This window comes from Rattus rattus, chromosome 14 (genome assembly GCF_011064425.1).
Source record: "Rattus rattus isolate New Zealand chromosome 14, Rrattus_CSIRO_v1, whole genome shotgun sequence".
Classification (NCBI taxonomy): Eukaryota; Metazoa; Chordata; class Mammalia; order Rodentia; family Muridae; genus Rattus; species Rattus rattus.
In genome coordinates this window covers 37,942,513-37,960,729 of record NC_046167.1, presented here as the reverse complement: position 1 = coordinate 37,960,729, position 18,217 = coordinate 37,942,513, and the positions used below count along the sequence as shown (strand labels likewise).

The 18,217-nt window shown below is 39.3% G+C and overlaps 1 protein-coding gene across 1 annotated transcript in view; it reads right to left on the bottom strand.

Moving 5' to 3' along the window:
* Amph (amphiphysin) overlaps positions 1 to 18,217 on the bottom strand; it is a 195,810-nt gene that overhangs the window by 17,811 nt on the left and 159,782 nt on the right. The window contains exons 12-17 of the mRNA XM_032884708.1: positions 15,552 to 15,668; positions 12,886 to 12,909; positions 11,075 to 11,098; positions 8,598 to 8,630; positions 7,916 to 7,960; positions 4,141 to 4,263 (exon numbers count right to left, since the gene is read on the bottom strand). Coding sequence (XP_032740599.1) covers positions 4,141 to 4,263; positions 7,916 to 7,960; positions 8,598 to 8,630; positions 11,075 to 11,098; positions 12,886 to 12,909; positions 15,552 to 15,668 — 366 coding nt within the window. The remainder of the gene's footprint in view (positions 1 to 4,140; positions 4,264 to 7,915; positions 7,961 to 8,597; positions 8,631 to 11,074; positions 11,099 to 12,885; positions 12,910 to 15,551; positions 15,669 to 18,217) is intronic.

Here is an 18,217-nt window from a genome sequence, read left to right as displayed (position 1 = left end):
AATAGATAATACTAATAGATATGTTAAGTGCAATGGAGAAAATATCAAGGGTTCCCATTCATAAACAAAGAACTATAGGTGAGATCTGAGATCCGAGAGAGGGAGAATTAGCTTCTCCCTGGGATGAGTCCCTTTGGCTATTTGATACAAATGCTCAGCATTCAAACCATATATACACAAATAGAAACAGACTCAGCAGGTCTTACTTAAGTATTTTTGCATAAACATATACATATATACAATGATAATAATTAAAGGAAAAGGCTATTAATTTGAGTAGGGAAATTGGAAAAAGAAAGATTGGAGAAAGGATACATGAGAGGCACTGGAGGAAGGAAAGGAAAAGGGATGAATGATGTAATTACATTTTACTTAAAGTAAATTAAAAATTATTTGCAAGTCAGGCTTGACGGCACATGCCTTTAATTCTAGGATTCAAGAGGCAAAGCAGGTAGATCTCTGTGAGTTCAAGGCCAGCCTAGTCTTGAGTTCCAGGACAGTCAAGGACAGAGAAACGCTGTCTTAGAAAACAAACAAAACAAAACAAAAACAACAAAAAAGATACAAGAAAGAAATCTGCTTGCATAAGTATAAAATTTGGGATGAGTGAGATGGTGGGTAGTCTTGACAATTTGAGAAGGGATCATGGAGAACCATCATTTGAACCTGTGCTTAGAGCATTGACTTGTCTCCTTCATATCTCAACTCTGCCGCTCAAAGTCAATGCTTCAATGAGGATTTGCACTGGGGGCGGGATCAATGAAGTATATAAGCATGGATGCAGAAGAAGTTTTCTGACAGCTAAAATGGGAATTTGATGTGAACATTTCAGAATCAAACCATTTTTTTTTAAAAATTTAAATCATCATCCCTTTACCTTCTTGGTGTTGGCCACATTCATCTCAAAATCAATCATATCTTTAGCTAGAACAGTGGGTCAAGAATATGAGTTGTATTTTTTTCCTTCTTCTATATTTGTGTGTGTGCATGCATGAGTGAATGTATGTGTCCATGTGTGTTTGTGGAGGCCAGAGTTCAGATATTTGCTTTCCACTTTGGTTTTTGAAACAGAATTGCTAACTGAACCTGGATCTTTCTGATTGGCTAAACTGTCCTGCCAAATTCTTGAAATTCAGTTTCTGTCTCCAGGGCTTGGATTATATACATGTACCCACCATAGTTGACTTTTGGTGTGGGTCCTGTGATCTGAACTCAGGCCCACATACTTGTATAGCATGCCACCCACTGAGCCATCTCCTCAGCCTCTGGTCTTCATGCTAAGTAATGGCACAGGTTACTACATTTGCACAGAGCCCACCAATAAATTTGGAGAGACTGGAAGTTCAAACAAGGAACAGACACTTCTAGAAGGGATTCAGCTTAATGAACACATTTCTTATTTTTCTACAGGACATAGTCCCTCTCTGTATTTTCATATGGACAATATTAAAGCTTTATTAATTTCCTTTTAAATTTTTGTTTAAGTATTTATTTAGTCTTAATTTATGTGTATATGTTTTGCCTGCATACATGTATGGACACTGCCTGGATGCCAAGTATATGCGGAGGCCACAGAAGGGCGATAGAGTTCCTGGAACTGTAGTTAATGATAGTTATAAGCAACTTTTTTGGTATTATGGCCTGAACCCGGGTCCTGTACAAGAACAGCAAATTGACTGTGGACCATTGAGCCATCTCCTCAGCCTCAGTTTTTTAAAAATTAGAATTAATTGGTATTTTCTATTTCTACGATAATCTACATTTACTTTTTCATTTTATTAATAATTCTATTATTTTCATTATTTATTGATGATGTAGTAATAAGTTGTTGAGTTGGTAGATAACCTATGATTTTATACATAAAGGAACCAATTAACATATAATATAACCTTCATTTCTGCAGTACATAGTCCAGAAAATAGGATTTTTGGCAAAGCAGAAACTGATTTTCTATTTCCATATATTCTGTGAAGACTGTGGCAAACAATAACATTCTTAGGAGCCATTTTCAATTCTCTACACATTCATGGGCATTTTGCTATCCATGAGCTTGTTTACTGTTGGCATTTATTGCTTTTTGTAGTGTGGGCACAGCCATAGCAACCAGAAATGGCCAAAGCCGTAAAGCTAGCACAGTGGTTGGAAACAGTTTCAGAAAATCTGAAGCAAACGCTGCGACCGCTGTCAACTCTCACTTTTAAATTTTGGTCTCTGAATGTTGCATTTTTGAGGAATTTCTGCATTATGATTCTTTTTATGTCTCTTCCTAAGAAAACCATGGCTGAGTCCTTTTAGAAAAGTCGTAAACTTACTATCTCTTCTGCATTTAGGGAAATAACTTTATCTGGTCCTATTTGGAAGTAGTCCTTATGCCCTGCAGATTGTGATAAGCACAGATGAGGCTATGATTCTAGGAATCTTCTCAGGGTATCTGCCTCCAAGCAACTGGAACAGTATAATCGGGACAGGATAAACATAGAGATACTTGACAAGTTCTCACTGGCCAGGAGAATTGGCAACAGATTCATGACTGCCTTTTACAATATGCTTACAGCTCTCTGAAGATGTGGTTTAAAGATAGGGGATCTTCCAGGGTACACACCTGGAGTAATAGAACCCAGTAAATAAGACAGATTAACTAAAACAACGCACATGATGTAACAATATAGTAAAAAAGTTAGGTATTAGGATTTGCTAATTCATAAAAAGACCGATTCAGATCTTTTCAGTTTGTCTGGGGTGTTTTAAAACTTCAAATACTGCCAGCTGAAAAAGCAAACTGTATATAATGAATGCTTGCTTTAGTGGATGCATTCTTTAGATTCATTGAATTGGAGTTATAAAGACAACAATAAAAATAAAATCTGTTCTATTCGTATTTTCTAATTGTGACTAAACTTGTAACCATGAATATGTAATGAAAAAACAAACACATGTTCAGAGACGAAATGATGTAATCGTTACTTCTTAGATAATCGTTAGTCTATCTTTGTTCTCTGAAACCTGTATAAATAAAGAAGCCGATTGCTCTAAGATCCCCCTGACCACTGCCCCTGACTCAATCCTTATCTCCTCTCACTGCTCAACCCAGCAGCAGACACCCTGCAGGTCTTCCTCTTGGCTGTGTGCATCGTGGTAAAAGCAAGTATCTGAGAAGTTGGGTGGATCTCTAACCCAGCACAAAAGGTATCCTTAAGGTCCCTTATAGTTGCAAAGCCTGTATAGACTGGATTTATAAATATTTATAGATTCACAGGTCTAAAATATGTACCATTGGTTCAATATTGGGCCATCACCAACTTATAAAAGTAAAACCATATATGGCAGGCAAGCATAGAAGACAAGATAGTAACCATGGACATCCATATGGTTTTGAGTTATGCAGTCCCTCCCCCCAACTTTTAATAATATACAGCCTAGTTGCATCACCTGCACCAAAAAGTCAGAACCCCCTTAAACTCCCATATGCAGCCAGTTACATGTGTTTCCATTTCTGAACAATGGTATAAGTTCCCCCACCCCTGGTAACAAATTATACAGCTGCTACTCAAGCAGCTAAAGGAAACCTAGTTAGGTATGAAGACTCAAAGATGATGACATAACCTAATCAATGCGCTCGAAGGCTGCTCCAACTATGCCCCCCAGTAGCCAGCCATCCTCTTGGGCTCTATAGGAGGAAGCATAATGGGGACCCTTGGGTATATTCCCTCATGTGTCCTGCTATCCGTCTTGTCAGTGTATCTCTCCTTAATCTGAACTATTACTTTGCTACAAAGTAATTTATCTTGTTTCTTTTGCAGGTCTGTATGAAACCTCACTTTCTATTGTTTTTGATAAGAGGCCAAGGACCTGGAAACACTCTGTCCAGACATGACTTCCAGTAGCACATAGACATGAACAACAAAGTTATTTCAGGCTATATGATCCCTAATTACAGGGATTTCCCACTGTCTCAGGTGGAACACGGAAATAGGTCTGATTCTCTCCACTTTGGTATAGTCTCAAAAATAATAATGATGATGATGTCAGGGAAATGTTCAGGTCAGCTAAAGCCTGGATAGGAAGTGATACAAAGGATCATGGGAGAAGCTTGTAGGAAGCAGCAGAGTGAATAGAGGGGGAAGGGGATAGTGCTCTCACCACGGCCTCCTCCTTTGGCTCCTCCATCTCTAGCCCAAGGTCCAGCCCAGCAGTAGGTGCAGCAGCAGTGGCGGGAGGCTCCTCTGCCTGGGGCTCTGTAGGTAGAGCCTGCTCAGTTTCAGCCTTGGGTTATTTGGGGGTAAGGAGAAAAGAAGACTCAACATATGAATAGGTGACACTGCAGAACTCTGGACAATCCAGAATCCCATCATCACTCAGAACAGGCAGCCAGCTCCACTAAGTCTATTCTAGAAAAATGAATTCTCTCATCTAGTGTCATGGGCCCTTAAGGAACTGAAGAGTCATAGAGTGGAATTGTGTTGAGTTTCTTCTGAACAGGCTCCAGAGCAGTTTCCTTCAAAGCTGTACCTACCACTACATTCACCTGTGACAGTTTGTCTTCATGCCACTGTGCATTGTATTAGAGAACCTGAAATGACTCTTCTGTTGCATGGAGAGAGAGAAGAGAGGGGGAAGGGGGAGGGAGGGAGGGAGAGAGAGGGGGGGAAGAAGGGGGAGGGAGGGGGGGAGGAGGAGAGAGAGGGGGAGGGAGGAAAGGAGGGAGGGAGGGAAGGAGAAGGGGGACAGAGAGAGAAGAGAGAGAAGAGAGAGAGGAGAGGAGAGAAGAGAGAGAGGAGAGAGAGAGAGAGAGAGAGAGAGAGAGAGAGAGAGAGAGGGAGAGAGAGAGAGAGAGAGAGAATATCAAAGAGAATATCTCTAGAAGGTCCAACATTTGCCAGGTGAAAGGAGAAAGAGTCTATAGATCACATAGTTCTGTGATCCTTTGGTGTATAAATATGTACGTGCACCAAATATATCATTCTAGTTGGGAGAGCAGGCTCAGCAACCTGGCTACTTCGTAAATTGCAGAATGTTTGAGGTTTTGGTTCACTCCCTTCTTTTTGACTTCCATCAAGAAAAGGTAGCAATCAACTGAGTGCTTGAAGAATTATAAGGCAGCTTTCTCCATGGTTTTAATTAGACTTTATACTGTGGGGGCAAAATAAGATGCTGTTGTTCCCATGAGACTGCTATATACAGCCAGCCTACAATACCCCTTATAACACTGAATCAGGTCTCTAGTATCTCTTAGTTCAAAACCTTCTGCTTTTCCTGTCTACTTAATTAATGCAGTACATAATGAATTTTACATAAAAGCAGTGGGGACATTGTTCTAAAGCTGATGAGAAGTCAAGAGAAGATTTTATGCACAACTCATATAAAATATCAAAACATTGTACATTTTTAACAATGCAAAGATAACTGAAAATGCAGAACAATGTTTGGATCATTGCCTTGGATTTCTAGAAATCTGGGGAAAGTCTGGATCTATATTTAAATAAGAACAATGAGGGTGGTTTTAGACATGAGTCTAAATGTATCTATCTGTTAAAATCAAAAAGTGCACCTACAGCATGGAGTGAACAGACATAGGATTGGAATTTTCTCACCAGCACACATGTTCACTGAGTTCTAACAACTGTGACTGGGACTTAAGTCCTAGAGAAAAGTGCAGCTTACTAGTAATGAGCAAGTATGAAACACCATATAAAGCCCACTACTGAAATTAGTGTTATAGGCCTGTCTTTTATTCCTTCCGAGATATGAAAATATAAATATTTTCTTACGATATACCAATGAAGTTCAATGTTTAAGCAACACCTTATGGAAAAATATGAAGTCCTATTATGTGAATTGGGCTCTGCTTCCACTGTTTCTGTTGTTGTGCTTATAAGGTATCTGCCTTGACAGATGTTAGTGAACTGATAACATGCTATGTTTACTTGTGGGCTCTAGAAAATGATTCTTTCTTCAGAATGAAAATTTGTCAGAATAAAGTCGACTGTGTGATCTTGGATCACATATTCTGAAAACCCTCAGTGCTGAGACTAAGCCATGTCAATAAAGAGGCAGAGAAGGGCTGGGAGAGTTGAGAGTCTATTCATAAGCCAGCATGGGACTTGCCTTCTAGGACTGCCTTTTCGGGCTTAGCAAGGCTATTCAGTACAAACTCAGAGGATTGGTGACAGCTAAGGAACAAGATCTGAAGGCTTAAAACAGTTTCAACTGGTACATAGTGATGTTCTGTGGGTCATGAGACATGGACCAGGAGATATGAGCTGAATGCCAGCTTCAATGCCTTTTGTCCAGGTAGTCAATGAGTCCAATGTTGTGGCTTCTGCTATTCCTGAGATGCTACACGATATCAACATACTGGTAGTTATAGTTTTCAGTTCCAGTGCATGGTGATTGCCTACCGCCTTGTAGCAAGAACCTTAGTTACAAGTGCAATGCTGAGCAGGACAAGTTGTGATCCTCAGCAGAGAAGTATGAGGTTTGCTCAGGAGAATATGTGTAGAGAGGACTAGAGGGAAAGCATGGAAGTTCACATGACCAACACAACTAACATAGCATCTGTAGAGATTCTCAAGGCTCTAAAAGGTCATGGTTCTGAGCTTGGACTTTCTATGCTGAGGTAGTGCTATGCGTTTAAGCATGACCAATAGTTTTTCTTCTCTTCCTGAATTTCAGAGTTTTCCATAACCATTCACAACTGATAATTTTAAAAAAAGAAACCACACCATCCAAGTTTTATCATCAAGGCTGAGAATAACCAATATGAGAATGGGCATAATAAGCATCTCTGGTTTTGTTATTAATACCATACCCTTAAAAAAAGACAGAGATTCTGTTCTCCATTGGATGTGCAAAAAGCACAAAAACACGATAATACATTGACAAGGTATCAGAATATTGCAAAAATTAATGTTTAGACAAGAATTTCAGAATTTCTTATTCAAACGTAAACATGTATCTTACGGGGAAACACCAATCCAATGCCTGTTTCATGCCATAGGATAGGCGCACTTTTTGATTTTAAGAAGGAGATACAATTAGACTCATGTCTAAAGCCACCCTCATTGTTCTTATTTAAATAAAGATCAAGACTTTCCCCAGATTTCTAGAAATCCAAGGCAATGATCCAAACATTGTTCTGCAATTTCAGTTATCTTTGCATTTTTAAAATATGCAATATTTCCAATGTTTTTATATGAATTATGTATCAACCTCCTCTTGGCTCCTCTTCAACTTCAAAAGTCCTTCATAGTACAGACTCAGCTGGCCAGAGGAGAGCAATGCTAACAACCTCTTCAACCCTCAGCAAGTGCCGGCCCTCTCTCCTGCAGCAGGGTAAGCACACAGTGACATCTCTCAAGGTCTCTTCAATCAGCTTGATTAGGAAACTGCTGAAAGGCTTCCCGTAGGAATTGTCATTCCCACCTCCCAAGAATCTCCTCTAGTCTCCAGAGTAACTCTTTCCTACTCATGCCACGGTGCTTCACTAGCTGGCCTGTAAATGCTTCTCTCTAGAACTTATAAGATGAAGAGATGAGATGAGAAGTTAGTAGCTCTAAGCTCAAGGAAAAAGGCAATATGTTAGTCAAAACAAATTCTTGAGATAAATTCATTTTTAATCCTTTAGCTTAAGTTATAGCCACATAGAGACCTGTGACTTTGATCGGTTCATTGTGTTCCACTGAGGGTCATAAGTATCACAAGAAGCTGGTCCCTGTTGGTGTCACTGTGCCAGAAATAAACAAGCTCAAAGTCAGATTCTACGAATATGTTCTCATTTTTCTGAAAAAAGGGGAAGCTGTAAAAATCACATTATGTATATTAAAGTTCCAGACAGGCTAGTGTAGCCAACTAATTTTCAACTGTACCATGATAACTGTCCCCAAATATGGTCATATCAATTTTCCAAGCTACCTACCATATTCTGATCTGTCTGCATCGTGAATAATGAAGTATCCTGGGGCTGAAAAGAGAAAGAAAATGGGCCATTTAAAAAAGCCATCTAAACTCGTAACCACCAGTTGTATCAACAAATACATTTTAACGTTTTTGAAAGTTCCCTTTCAAATTATTAAAACAATACCAAGTAAGTGTTAGCATGAGTTATTCTAAACATAAATCTACACTAGCAGAGCGCTCCAGGAAACACTGCTTTCCTGGACAGAGCCTGAGTGTGGTTTGTGATCCTCAGATGCCTTTTCCCCCTGGAGAATCTCCAAACCTATCACTGCATGTGATGTGGCTCACCTGGACATTCTAGAAGGAGCGCTTAAAAATCATCAGCTCTAAGAAACTTAGCTCCTTTTTTCCAACGGCTGAGTCTCAAGTATCTTTTGGATCGGAGTCACTTCTAAGAACTAGTGGAACAAGTGGCATAGCACTATGGAGCACTTAATGTGCTAGGTCTGGGTTAAGTGCACTGACACACAACTCATTTCATCACAACAATGCTATTTCCATTACTCAACTTGTAAGTAGGGAGGTCCAATTTTGTGCTGATGCTCTTAATCCTTTTGCTGGATAGGTGACATAAAACCCACACAGAAACGACGTACAACACTCTCAGCTGGGAGCTCTCTAAGAAAACAGAATCTCCTTACCTGAGTGAAATCATTAAATGAACCTCCAGAAGCCTAAAAGAAATGGAAAGCAGGTGTGACTTTTTTCAACAATTCCACAGGATGAGTGAATATTCATTAGACAAGCAGGAAAGAAACTACTACCACACACCAATTTAAAAATAATACAACAGGCTGCTTTGTTCAGAAAGTGCTCAGGAGCTACAAAGAACCATGCTGCATTATTATAAATAGGCTGACCAAAAAAAAAAAAAAAAAAAAGCAGATGGACACGCTTCAGTGTTTCCACCAACCCTGACCTTCTAAATGATGACAAGGTGACTCTAGCAAAAACCATGGGGGTTGATATCTCTTTTCGGTCACTGATACGCATCACTGTGATAAACAGCAAGAGTCGAGAGCTTTAGTGGGACTGGGTAAAGCATTTCATGTGTTTTTACTGAGCAGAGCCACATTAGTGATAGTCTCTGCTGCTCATGGTTTAGCACATTTGGTATCTGAAACAAAAATGAAAATAAAAGGGGGGGTGGAGGGAGACAGAGAGAGGGTAGGGGGAGGGAGAGAGAGAGAGAGAGAGAGACTCAGGAAGTGGGATGGCAAAAAGGACTCCACTAATTCCCAGCACAATCATTATTTAGATTTTTTTTTTTTGGTCAACCTGTTTGTGTTTGGTTTACATAGGTTTCAAGAGGTACATATGTCAAGGAGATCAATGATGGAAAATGAAGTTGGTGAGAGACATAAGGAAAAGCAGAGCCCAAGGACGTCTGGCTAGTCTAAGCTACATTCTAGGGTATGTACCTCATCTTTATCAGCCTCTATCTCTTGGTACAACAATCCATATCTCTGGTTAGCAATTTCATCTTCAGATAAATCTGAGTTGTTGATGTCATTGTCTCGGGAACTATCAGGACTCTCCACGCTAGTGTTCCAGGATGCTCCCTGACCCAATGGTCTAGTTGTCTCCCGACTTTGATCCAAGCTGCTATCACTGATATGTTTCCCACATACATCAGCTGGTAAGTTCTCCTCCAGTCCTTTCTCATTTCCTACCAAATGTTCCCAGCATCTATGTAAACCTTCTATATCTCTGATATACCAGTGGCTATTAGATTCCTGCCATTTGGCAAATGTGCTTGTTTGGCCATCTGGAATATCAGAGCCTTCCACTATATCTACACTATTGATTCCTGACTCCAAGTCTGATTGCCAGACTTGACCTGGCTCTGTTCCCTTAGAATCTGTCCTTTCAGTTCTCGGAAATTTAATGAAATGACTAAAATTTCTGGTCATTTCTTTTTTAGTTAAATCCCATTCCCCAGTGCAGGAATCTTTAACAATAGACACGGGGTCAGTCTGGATAGGCAGGTTACTGATCCCTGTGTGATTGGCAGGTGTAGCTCCAGAGTCTTCTACCTTTTTATGATTAATTATTACTTGAGTCTTATCAGATAACTCTTGGATTCTGTCATCAAATTTATCTGTCACATGTACTCTTCCCATGTCCTTTTCTAATAGATAACCTTCCTCAAAGTCATTTTCATAGCTTTTTAGTTTTTCTTTACATATCATCTTTAGATCATTCCAACTTTCCACTTCACTACTTTCATGTGTCTCCTGCCCTTGCTCTGCTAGGTTTTTCAGATCATTTAGTGTTGTATTTCCTAGACTGTCACATACTTTCTCCTCAAATCCCTCAGGACCTTCTATTGCCTTGATATCAATACCTCCAGTGTCTACCCTTCGGTATGCCTCCGCACATCCCCACATAAGATCTTCTACCTTCTGTTTCTGTTTTATTTCTCCATCTGATATTTTAGCTTCTTCATGACCTTCTTTGAGCAGGTCAACTTTTCCGATGGCTGGTATCTCTGAGTCAAGTAATGCATATGGCTGGTCCGTCTCCATGCACGTAGGAATAGTAACTCCAGCCCCGGGAACAGGCTCTGAGGACAGCTGCTCATTTCTAGCTGGAGGGGAATCCTCACCCTGACCAGCTAGAGTAGAACAGTCAGCAGAAGAAAGCATTCCAGTGGATAATCTCATGTCTCGCTCTGCTTCAGAGAGACATACAATGTCTTCTCGAGACTCACTTGGCGTCATCTCCTGGCTGACACTGTCTGTCCTAGCATGAGGGCCCCAAGTAAATGCACCTACATCAGTTTCATATCTTTGAATCTCTTCAGCCAAACCACTGTCAGGAGTTTCCTCCATGATGAGGTTACACATAGAAAGACTTTTTGAAGAGTCAGTCTTTAAATATGCAGAAAAGCAAAGGGGAAAAAAATGAAACAGACCATGAGATATTTGATGAGAAACATACAGCTCTTCAGTAGTGTAGTACCAGTTAAATAAAAACAGAAAGTATGAGTTAATTGGCTTACAATCAAGTCTAGGACTAGCAATGTCATGGGAGAAAAGTCATTCAACAAAAAAGACCACACGTACAATGATATTAAATATCCTTAAAATAAAGAATGTTATGAAAATTAACTTACCGGTTGTACCAAATCAGTGCTTGTCTGTAAGGTGGGGAGGAGAGAAAAGAATAAAAAATGAAAAGACACATCAGGCAATGTTGAAGTCTCACACTATCTAGTGACAGCATTCTTTAGAGTGCTGTGGCTTTTACTGTCCAGGAATTACATTTTACAATTCATTTTGTGATAGGAATGATTTTGTTCTGAAAATTATTTAATGCTTCCTGTGGAAGAGGCACAAATGAGCCCATGTCATTTTTCACTATCAATGAGGATGTACCATGGCTAGTTCACAATTTCTGCCTTAGGAAACCAAGAAGTGAACATGCTTATCCAAATGAGTATGTGAATATGAGAACACCAGGATGCTATCAAACACAGAGGTCAAGAAATGACTCCATGCTGCATGTTCTATACGAGTATCAGAGCAAAATCTCCCCAAACTCATTCTTCACTAGGCTCTATCTTTGAGGAATATTCTGGATGGAGAATGAATTTGTAAAAACGACACTGATGAGCTTGAATATTCTCTTGTCAGTCTGCCCTCAACCTAGAAGCCGATTTCTGCCCACAAGAAAAGTACTGTGTAAAGTAGATCAGACTAAGAATCATGGACAGTATTCCCAGAAAGCTAATATTTCATGCATTTTTGTTAGGATTACTATTCCTAGCAAGTCTGGCCTCTATAGCATTGAAAAGCTCCTTCTAGAAGGTATCTTTGCCCTTATCTCAGTTCTTTTAGAGAGGTAAAAACGTGCTATAGTTATAATTAAAGTATAATATTCAGGAATAACTAAGATTAATATTGTTTCCATAATCAGTAATAAAAGTAACACAAAGTTGAGGTTAGAATTCTAGTTCCCTGAGTATCAACCCATCTTCACCTTTTTATAAATACACAAATAAAACTAATCAAGTGTAAATTACGAATTCAGTGTAAAAATGTCTTAGTCATGTATAGCTTCAACCAAAACTGTTAGTTTTGCTTTTGATCTGTTTCAAGGATCCTAAAAAGTGAAATATAAACTCTAGGGAAGTTTTTAAAGACTTAGACCCTGCCCCAAGGAATGCTGGGCTTTCCATGGGTGTCATCAGTCTCCTAATTTTGCAATACAGATGAATACCACCAAGCTCTACTCATCTCTCTCTCTCCCAGGTCTAAATTCTGAAAATATTCAACCTTGCACATCAGGTCAGCTTTATAAAGTAACGCCATAATCATAGCTACCTTTTGTTTATACATACTATATACTAGGATAAATGCCAGGCACCTATTTCATTAAATTCTTAAACAACCCTCTGAAGTATATGTCATTACCTTTATTTTATAAATGTGAAAAGCTGAGTCTTAGAGAATTTTAGAAATTGATCAAATTTACAAGATTATAAGTATTAGTGTTTAAACTCAACTCCACAGCTACCTAGCTCAAATTATATGTTTCTACCAAAAATATAATGATATTAAAGTTCCCATTGCCTTTCATTTTTTCATCCATACTCTGTGTTTTGATGCAGTTTAAGAGTACCATATGCATGCATGCCTTCCACTATGACAGCTCTTTAGGTCTTCAATCCCCACGGGAATACACAAAGAGCACAATGCCATTGTCTTGATCACTATTAGTTCAGCAATGTGGGACACTGACATACATTTCTCTATTACGTTTTTCAGATTTGGGAAATGCTCCAAACTTTCAGGTATTTTTTCTAGGGGAATACATTATCATTAAATAGATGGGTTTTCTTTTTCCTCACAGGTGAAAAAATATATTAAAGTTTCCAAATTTTTATAGATTAAAATATGTGGAACTAGTTCTCAGATGCCTTACCGTCCACAAGTCCCAGGGCAATGTCTGAAAGCAAACAAAAGAAACACTCTGAGTGAAAGTCCACACAGTTAGTGGTAAACATAAAGAAGCTAGGGATAGCAGCACTTTTCCCTGCCTCCACCCTTGCTTATAGAAACACCCCACTTCTGTTACCAATTTTGGTGGACACTTGTCACATGTGGCTATTGGGAACTTGAAATGTACTAGTCTAATAGAATCAAGACTTAAATTTGATATAGTTTTACTTAATTTGAGTTTAGCCACATGTAGATGCTGTGATAACAGCAGGGATCTAGCCAATCTGCCTTTGGCTCTTGAGGAAAGCTGGCTGGGTCCTGAATGTGCTGTATGATGAGTGTGATATCCAAATACACATGCCATCAAAGTAAGAATGTTTTCTAGCACTAGGGTCATCATATCATTGAGAAAATACAGATCTCAATCATTAACTAATATGCTTGCCTCTCTCTACTACCTCAAAAGCATGTATTATGACTACTTTGATAGCAAATAGAGCCTTTAAAATGCCATTCTCCAATATGTTGGATTAGAGAACATGCAAATTAATTGGCAGTCATGAACATTAATAGGTACCCATCAAAGTCTATTAACAACATGCCTGACATGAACTTTCTGATATTTTAATTACAAGGCTCACTGATCTATGGAGGACTTTGGATGGTTAGAGCAGCTTGCCCTGAGGGTGAGGACAGTGAGACAGCCTTCCTTTCTCCCAGACACTGAGAGTTGCTGCTAAAGCCACATTGCCTCAGTGACTCATTCACCCACTTGTTTTGATTCAGTAAAGGTAAACAGAAGACTAGGAAGACATTTATTTCAAATGAGTTTCTAGAGGCTACCGCTGTCTTCTATAGATGCTGTCCCATAGAAAGCCAGGTCCTGTGGTGCTGACTGATATTCCTTACTCTCTCTGGCCTTCTAACTTCATCTCTATGTAGCTTAGATATCTGTTTGCTTATCACCATTCGAAGAACAGGGAAGATAGGACAGAACGGCTCCTTTAAAAAGCACACATATTTGTATCTGCAGATGCCTCGGTGTCTGAAATGCATTTTCTGTGTTTTTGACTATCTTGATGGTCTCTCTATAGCCTCTTGCTAAGAAGAGGTAGTGAAAAACAAGTATAATATAATACAAGTCTCTGTATGGTGCAGACAGCAGCAACACTTTCTCCAAAGGAGGACGCAATGCTAACACTGGATTCATCTCTCCTTGGGAAAAGGAAAGGCTCTGCACGCTTGTGTGGACGCTGCAGAGATCATGAGATAAGCTGGTCCCTGGCACCTAGAATATCAGCTGACAAATGGGACCCAGTGGTAGGTAAAGGAGGTACCTTTGAGGGGAAGGGAAAGGGCATCTCCGAACCTAACAGACTCATGTAGTCTCCTTCAACCTGCCTTCTTCCTTAGAAAATGGACCGCTCTGTTAGGGCCACCAGAAAGCCAGAATTGCTTCCTCCTTGGCAGGGTCACAGGGACACATAGCCTGTCCTAATTGTGATTTGTGTACATTCTGAATCTCCAAGGACAGTTTAGAGACAGCCTACTAAGAGATCCTCTTTATTTACAAAGCACCAGTAAAGTTAATTACATTTGATTATTAAATTAGTATTTCTCCCATTTACAAAGAGCAGACCTTCAGAAGGCACATCACCCTAGCAAAGCACAGACTAGCAAGAAAACTGTCTGCACAGAGCAGTGTGCACTCCTCAGGAGTCAGCTATAATGATTCACATCATCAGGACTAGAAATTCAAGTCAGTTCTTAATTCCCAGTTGAATTTTAGTTCTAATTTGCACTATATTCTATAGCCTTGGATTTTCTCAAAGTTAAGTGTGAGTGCGCCTCCTGCCCCCATACCTAATGTCAACAGTACTGATTTGTGTTTTGTTCTGAGGCTCTGTAACCGAGGGTCGCTGACTTTTTGTCCTCCTCTTACATCTTCCTGAGTAATGAGTGGGATTTCAGGTACATACCACCACATTTCATTCCTCAATATTGTGTTGATTTTCTTCCACTTAAAGCAACAATTATATACTAACCACACCAAAAGCCTCATCCCTACATCCTTGGGTGTACACACCCCAGGCAGGCATCCTAACAGATCCTAAGGAGAATCTTATTACAGTGGCTACCAGAACGGGGAGAGAGCGAGGGAGAGATGAGCAAGAGTAAGCACAAGAAGCAAGGCACTCCACATCCACCTGTGGTCAGCACCAGAGCATTGCTCTGCTGGGGGACACTAGTATAGCTTCAAGCTCAGAACCATCCAGACTGCAAGTACATTTCTGTGGGGCGTGGTCTGGCAGTTATCCAAATAATCCTTGACCTCTAAAACATGAGGAAATGAGTAGGAAACTTGAAACTAAAAGAACTGTTTAGGGAAGCTGTAAGGAGTGTTATCAGAAGCCACACTCTTTGAGTGCCAGTGAGGCACTGATAACCACTCCAAAAGACATGGTTCTGAGGGAAACAGCTCTGTGACAAGAGAAAGTTAATGGCAAGGAGAAGAGTAAAATATTTCCTACAAATAGGAAATATTTGTCAACCAAACAGAAAAGCAGAAAGGCACAGAGATCTCCTGTTAACTAACTACGCACACTCATTAATGTTTATCGTCCCTAAACACCTGAGCTCACTCTATACCTGAGACATGGGTGAGTGGGTCGCTGCAGCAGAACCTGCTGGGGTCACATCAGGTTTGAAAGGGTCAAAGTCCAAATCCAGCAAAGTCTCCTCCTTCTTCACCTCCAGGACTTCATTCTGTTAAAACAGATGAATAGACATTTGTGGAAAGAGCCAGGTAGAAGGTCTCACTGAGATGGCCAAGCCATGCCAGCTCTTCATCCAATGCAGTGATAGAGTCTAGCCACACATAGCTCATGGCCCTGGATGACATCCCATCATTTCCCATCGAGGGGGAGTATTGGAATGCCGCACAGATAAAAAGATTCTCCCTTTTAGTTATCTTAAACAATGTAAATCAGAAAATTAAACAGATTAAAAAATTCCACATGACTACAAAAGTAACAAAAAAAAGATACTAAGATTTAAACTCAGTAGCATAACCATTGCTGCAGTGTATGTCTATGATGCTAAAACCTAGGAAGGAACTGATGCATGCTGCTGCCCACCTCATGTCCATCCCTCATCCTCCCGATGGTCTCCAAGAGTGCACTGAATACGAAATGTGCCCCAGATGCACTTGTATGTGAATACCTGGTCCCTACCTCCTGGCACTTTTTTTTAAGATTACAGAAACTTTATGTAGAAGTGTTGCAAGGAAATTTTGATATTGCATAGTCTACTCCCTTCCTATCCTCTCACTTCTTCCTAACTGTGGACTCAATGTGACCAGACACCTTGTATTCCTGCTACCATTCCATCCATATCATGATGAATTGACCCTCAAACAACAAACTGAAATGCATTCTGAAGTCAAGGTGCTTTTCATCAGGAATTATGACTCAATTTCTTGATTGAATTATTATATTATTCATTCCACCACTCTGTGTGTGTGTGTTTGTGTGTGCGTGTGTGTGTGTGTGTGTGTTTGTGTGTGCACGCGTGCCTTTGTGTAGAATAGTAAAAGGGGAGAAAACAGAGAGTTCTGAGCCAGCCAGTATTTGCTACAACATGACCCCTCCAACCTTTACTTGTAAAGCAGGTAAGCAACTATGACACAGGATGGAAGTCTATTACGATACTGTAAGGCTGTGTTCAACATTGACATCTGTGCACCAGTCATAATGGGAAACAGGGAAACAGCATGGATTGAAGTTGGATTAACCTGAGCTCAAGCTACAAAGTAAAGGTCAGAGCTGAGACAAGGTCTCCATAAATTATACCACAGTGACAGGAATGAAGGCAGTAACACACATCCAAATAACATGTTTTTGATATTTGGTATGTTTCATTTTTGAACATTTGGTCATGTAGAAATCGAAAGTTTATATCAATGGGCAGTGCACTATATAAAATTGAAGTGTTTGAAGAAAGATTTTGAAGGGCAGAAAAATTTTTTATTACTGGTCAAAGAAACAAACTTCAGAATCTAGAAAGGCGAGAACAGCTGAGAAGGTGCGGAAGGCAGTACGTAAACATTCCACATTCGTTATGTAGGAAAGCAGCATATCTATCAGGCTGTGGTCTCGCTTTTCAAGTGAATAATGCATTCTTATAATCCAAGTTCAAACTTTACATTTACTAGGTTATTTTTAATATTTAGAGATAGATTTTAATTGTATTGGTGTACACTATCTTTAAATGGAAGCATTTTCCGTCAGACAAACTTAAAAATATATTTTACTTCACTATGTGTCCCTGTGGCTGTGTTTTTTTCATGATGTATTTTCATTGTTTGGAGTGAAGGTTTTCATAATAATTTTTTAAGTCAATCATGCTTGACCATATTTACTCCAAACATATTCTCTCATTCCCTCCTAGTACGGTTTCTTTTGCTAGACAATTTTTCTCCCATAATTTTATATAATATTGCCACTACTGCTTCTCCTTGTGTCATATATATGCATATATATGCCCCAATATTAGTCTTTAGCTTTCTATTTTTCAGCAGAATTATTTCTCATAATAGGTTTTAAATTACATATACATTGCTCTCTCCAAAACACTTGTTTTTTAAAACTTTAAATCTTAATATCATAATTATGTTCTCTGTAAAGAGGGGACATGTACCTGGAAGGGGAAAGTGGTAGGAGGGGTCAGGGAAGAGTTGAAGAGAGAATGTTGTAGATGGGTATCATCAGAATATGTTATATAAATGTGTGGAAAGGAATAGAAAATATATACTTTACAATCTAACAGTGTCCCATGCAGAATTTGAGAAACTGTTTGCCTACAAAAGTATCACGTTTCCAACATAGCCATTTATTAGAAAAAAAGAGGTAATGCAAAGCAAATTGCTTTCATTGGATGCAAACTTGTTAATCAGACCTCAAAGCCCATATAATGGGAGAGTTAGGCAACACCAGGAAAACAGCTCTTATCCATTGTACTGGTGGGTTCTTAGCTGTATATACAAGTCAAAACTTAGTAGTATGTACATTTTAAATATGTGCACCTTAAATATATGCATTTTAAATATGTGTGTATGTTAACACACAGTATATTGACCAATGAAGAACCACCGTAGCAAGAGTTATCTAGCATGACACAGCCTTACAATGCAATCATCCTGTTGTTTATCACGATAGGATCAAGTAAAACTGACATGAGATCATCGTTTTATATTTGTAGTAAAATATTCAATTAAAAAATTTAAATTTTCAAAACCACATTTTGTTTCACTGTTT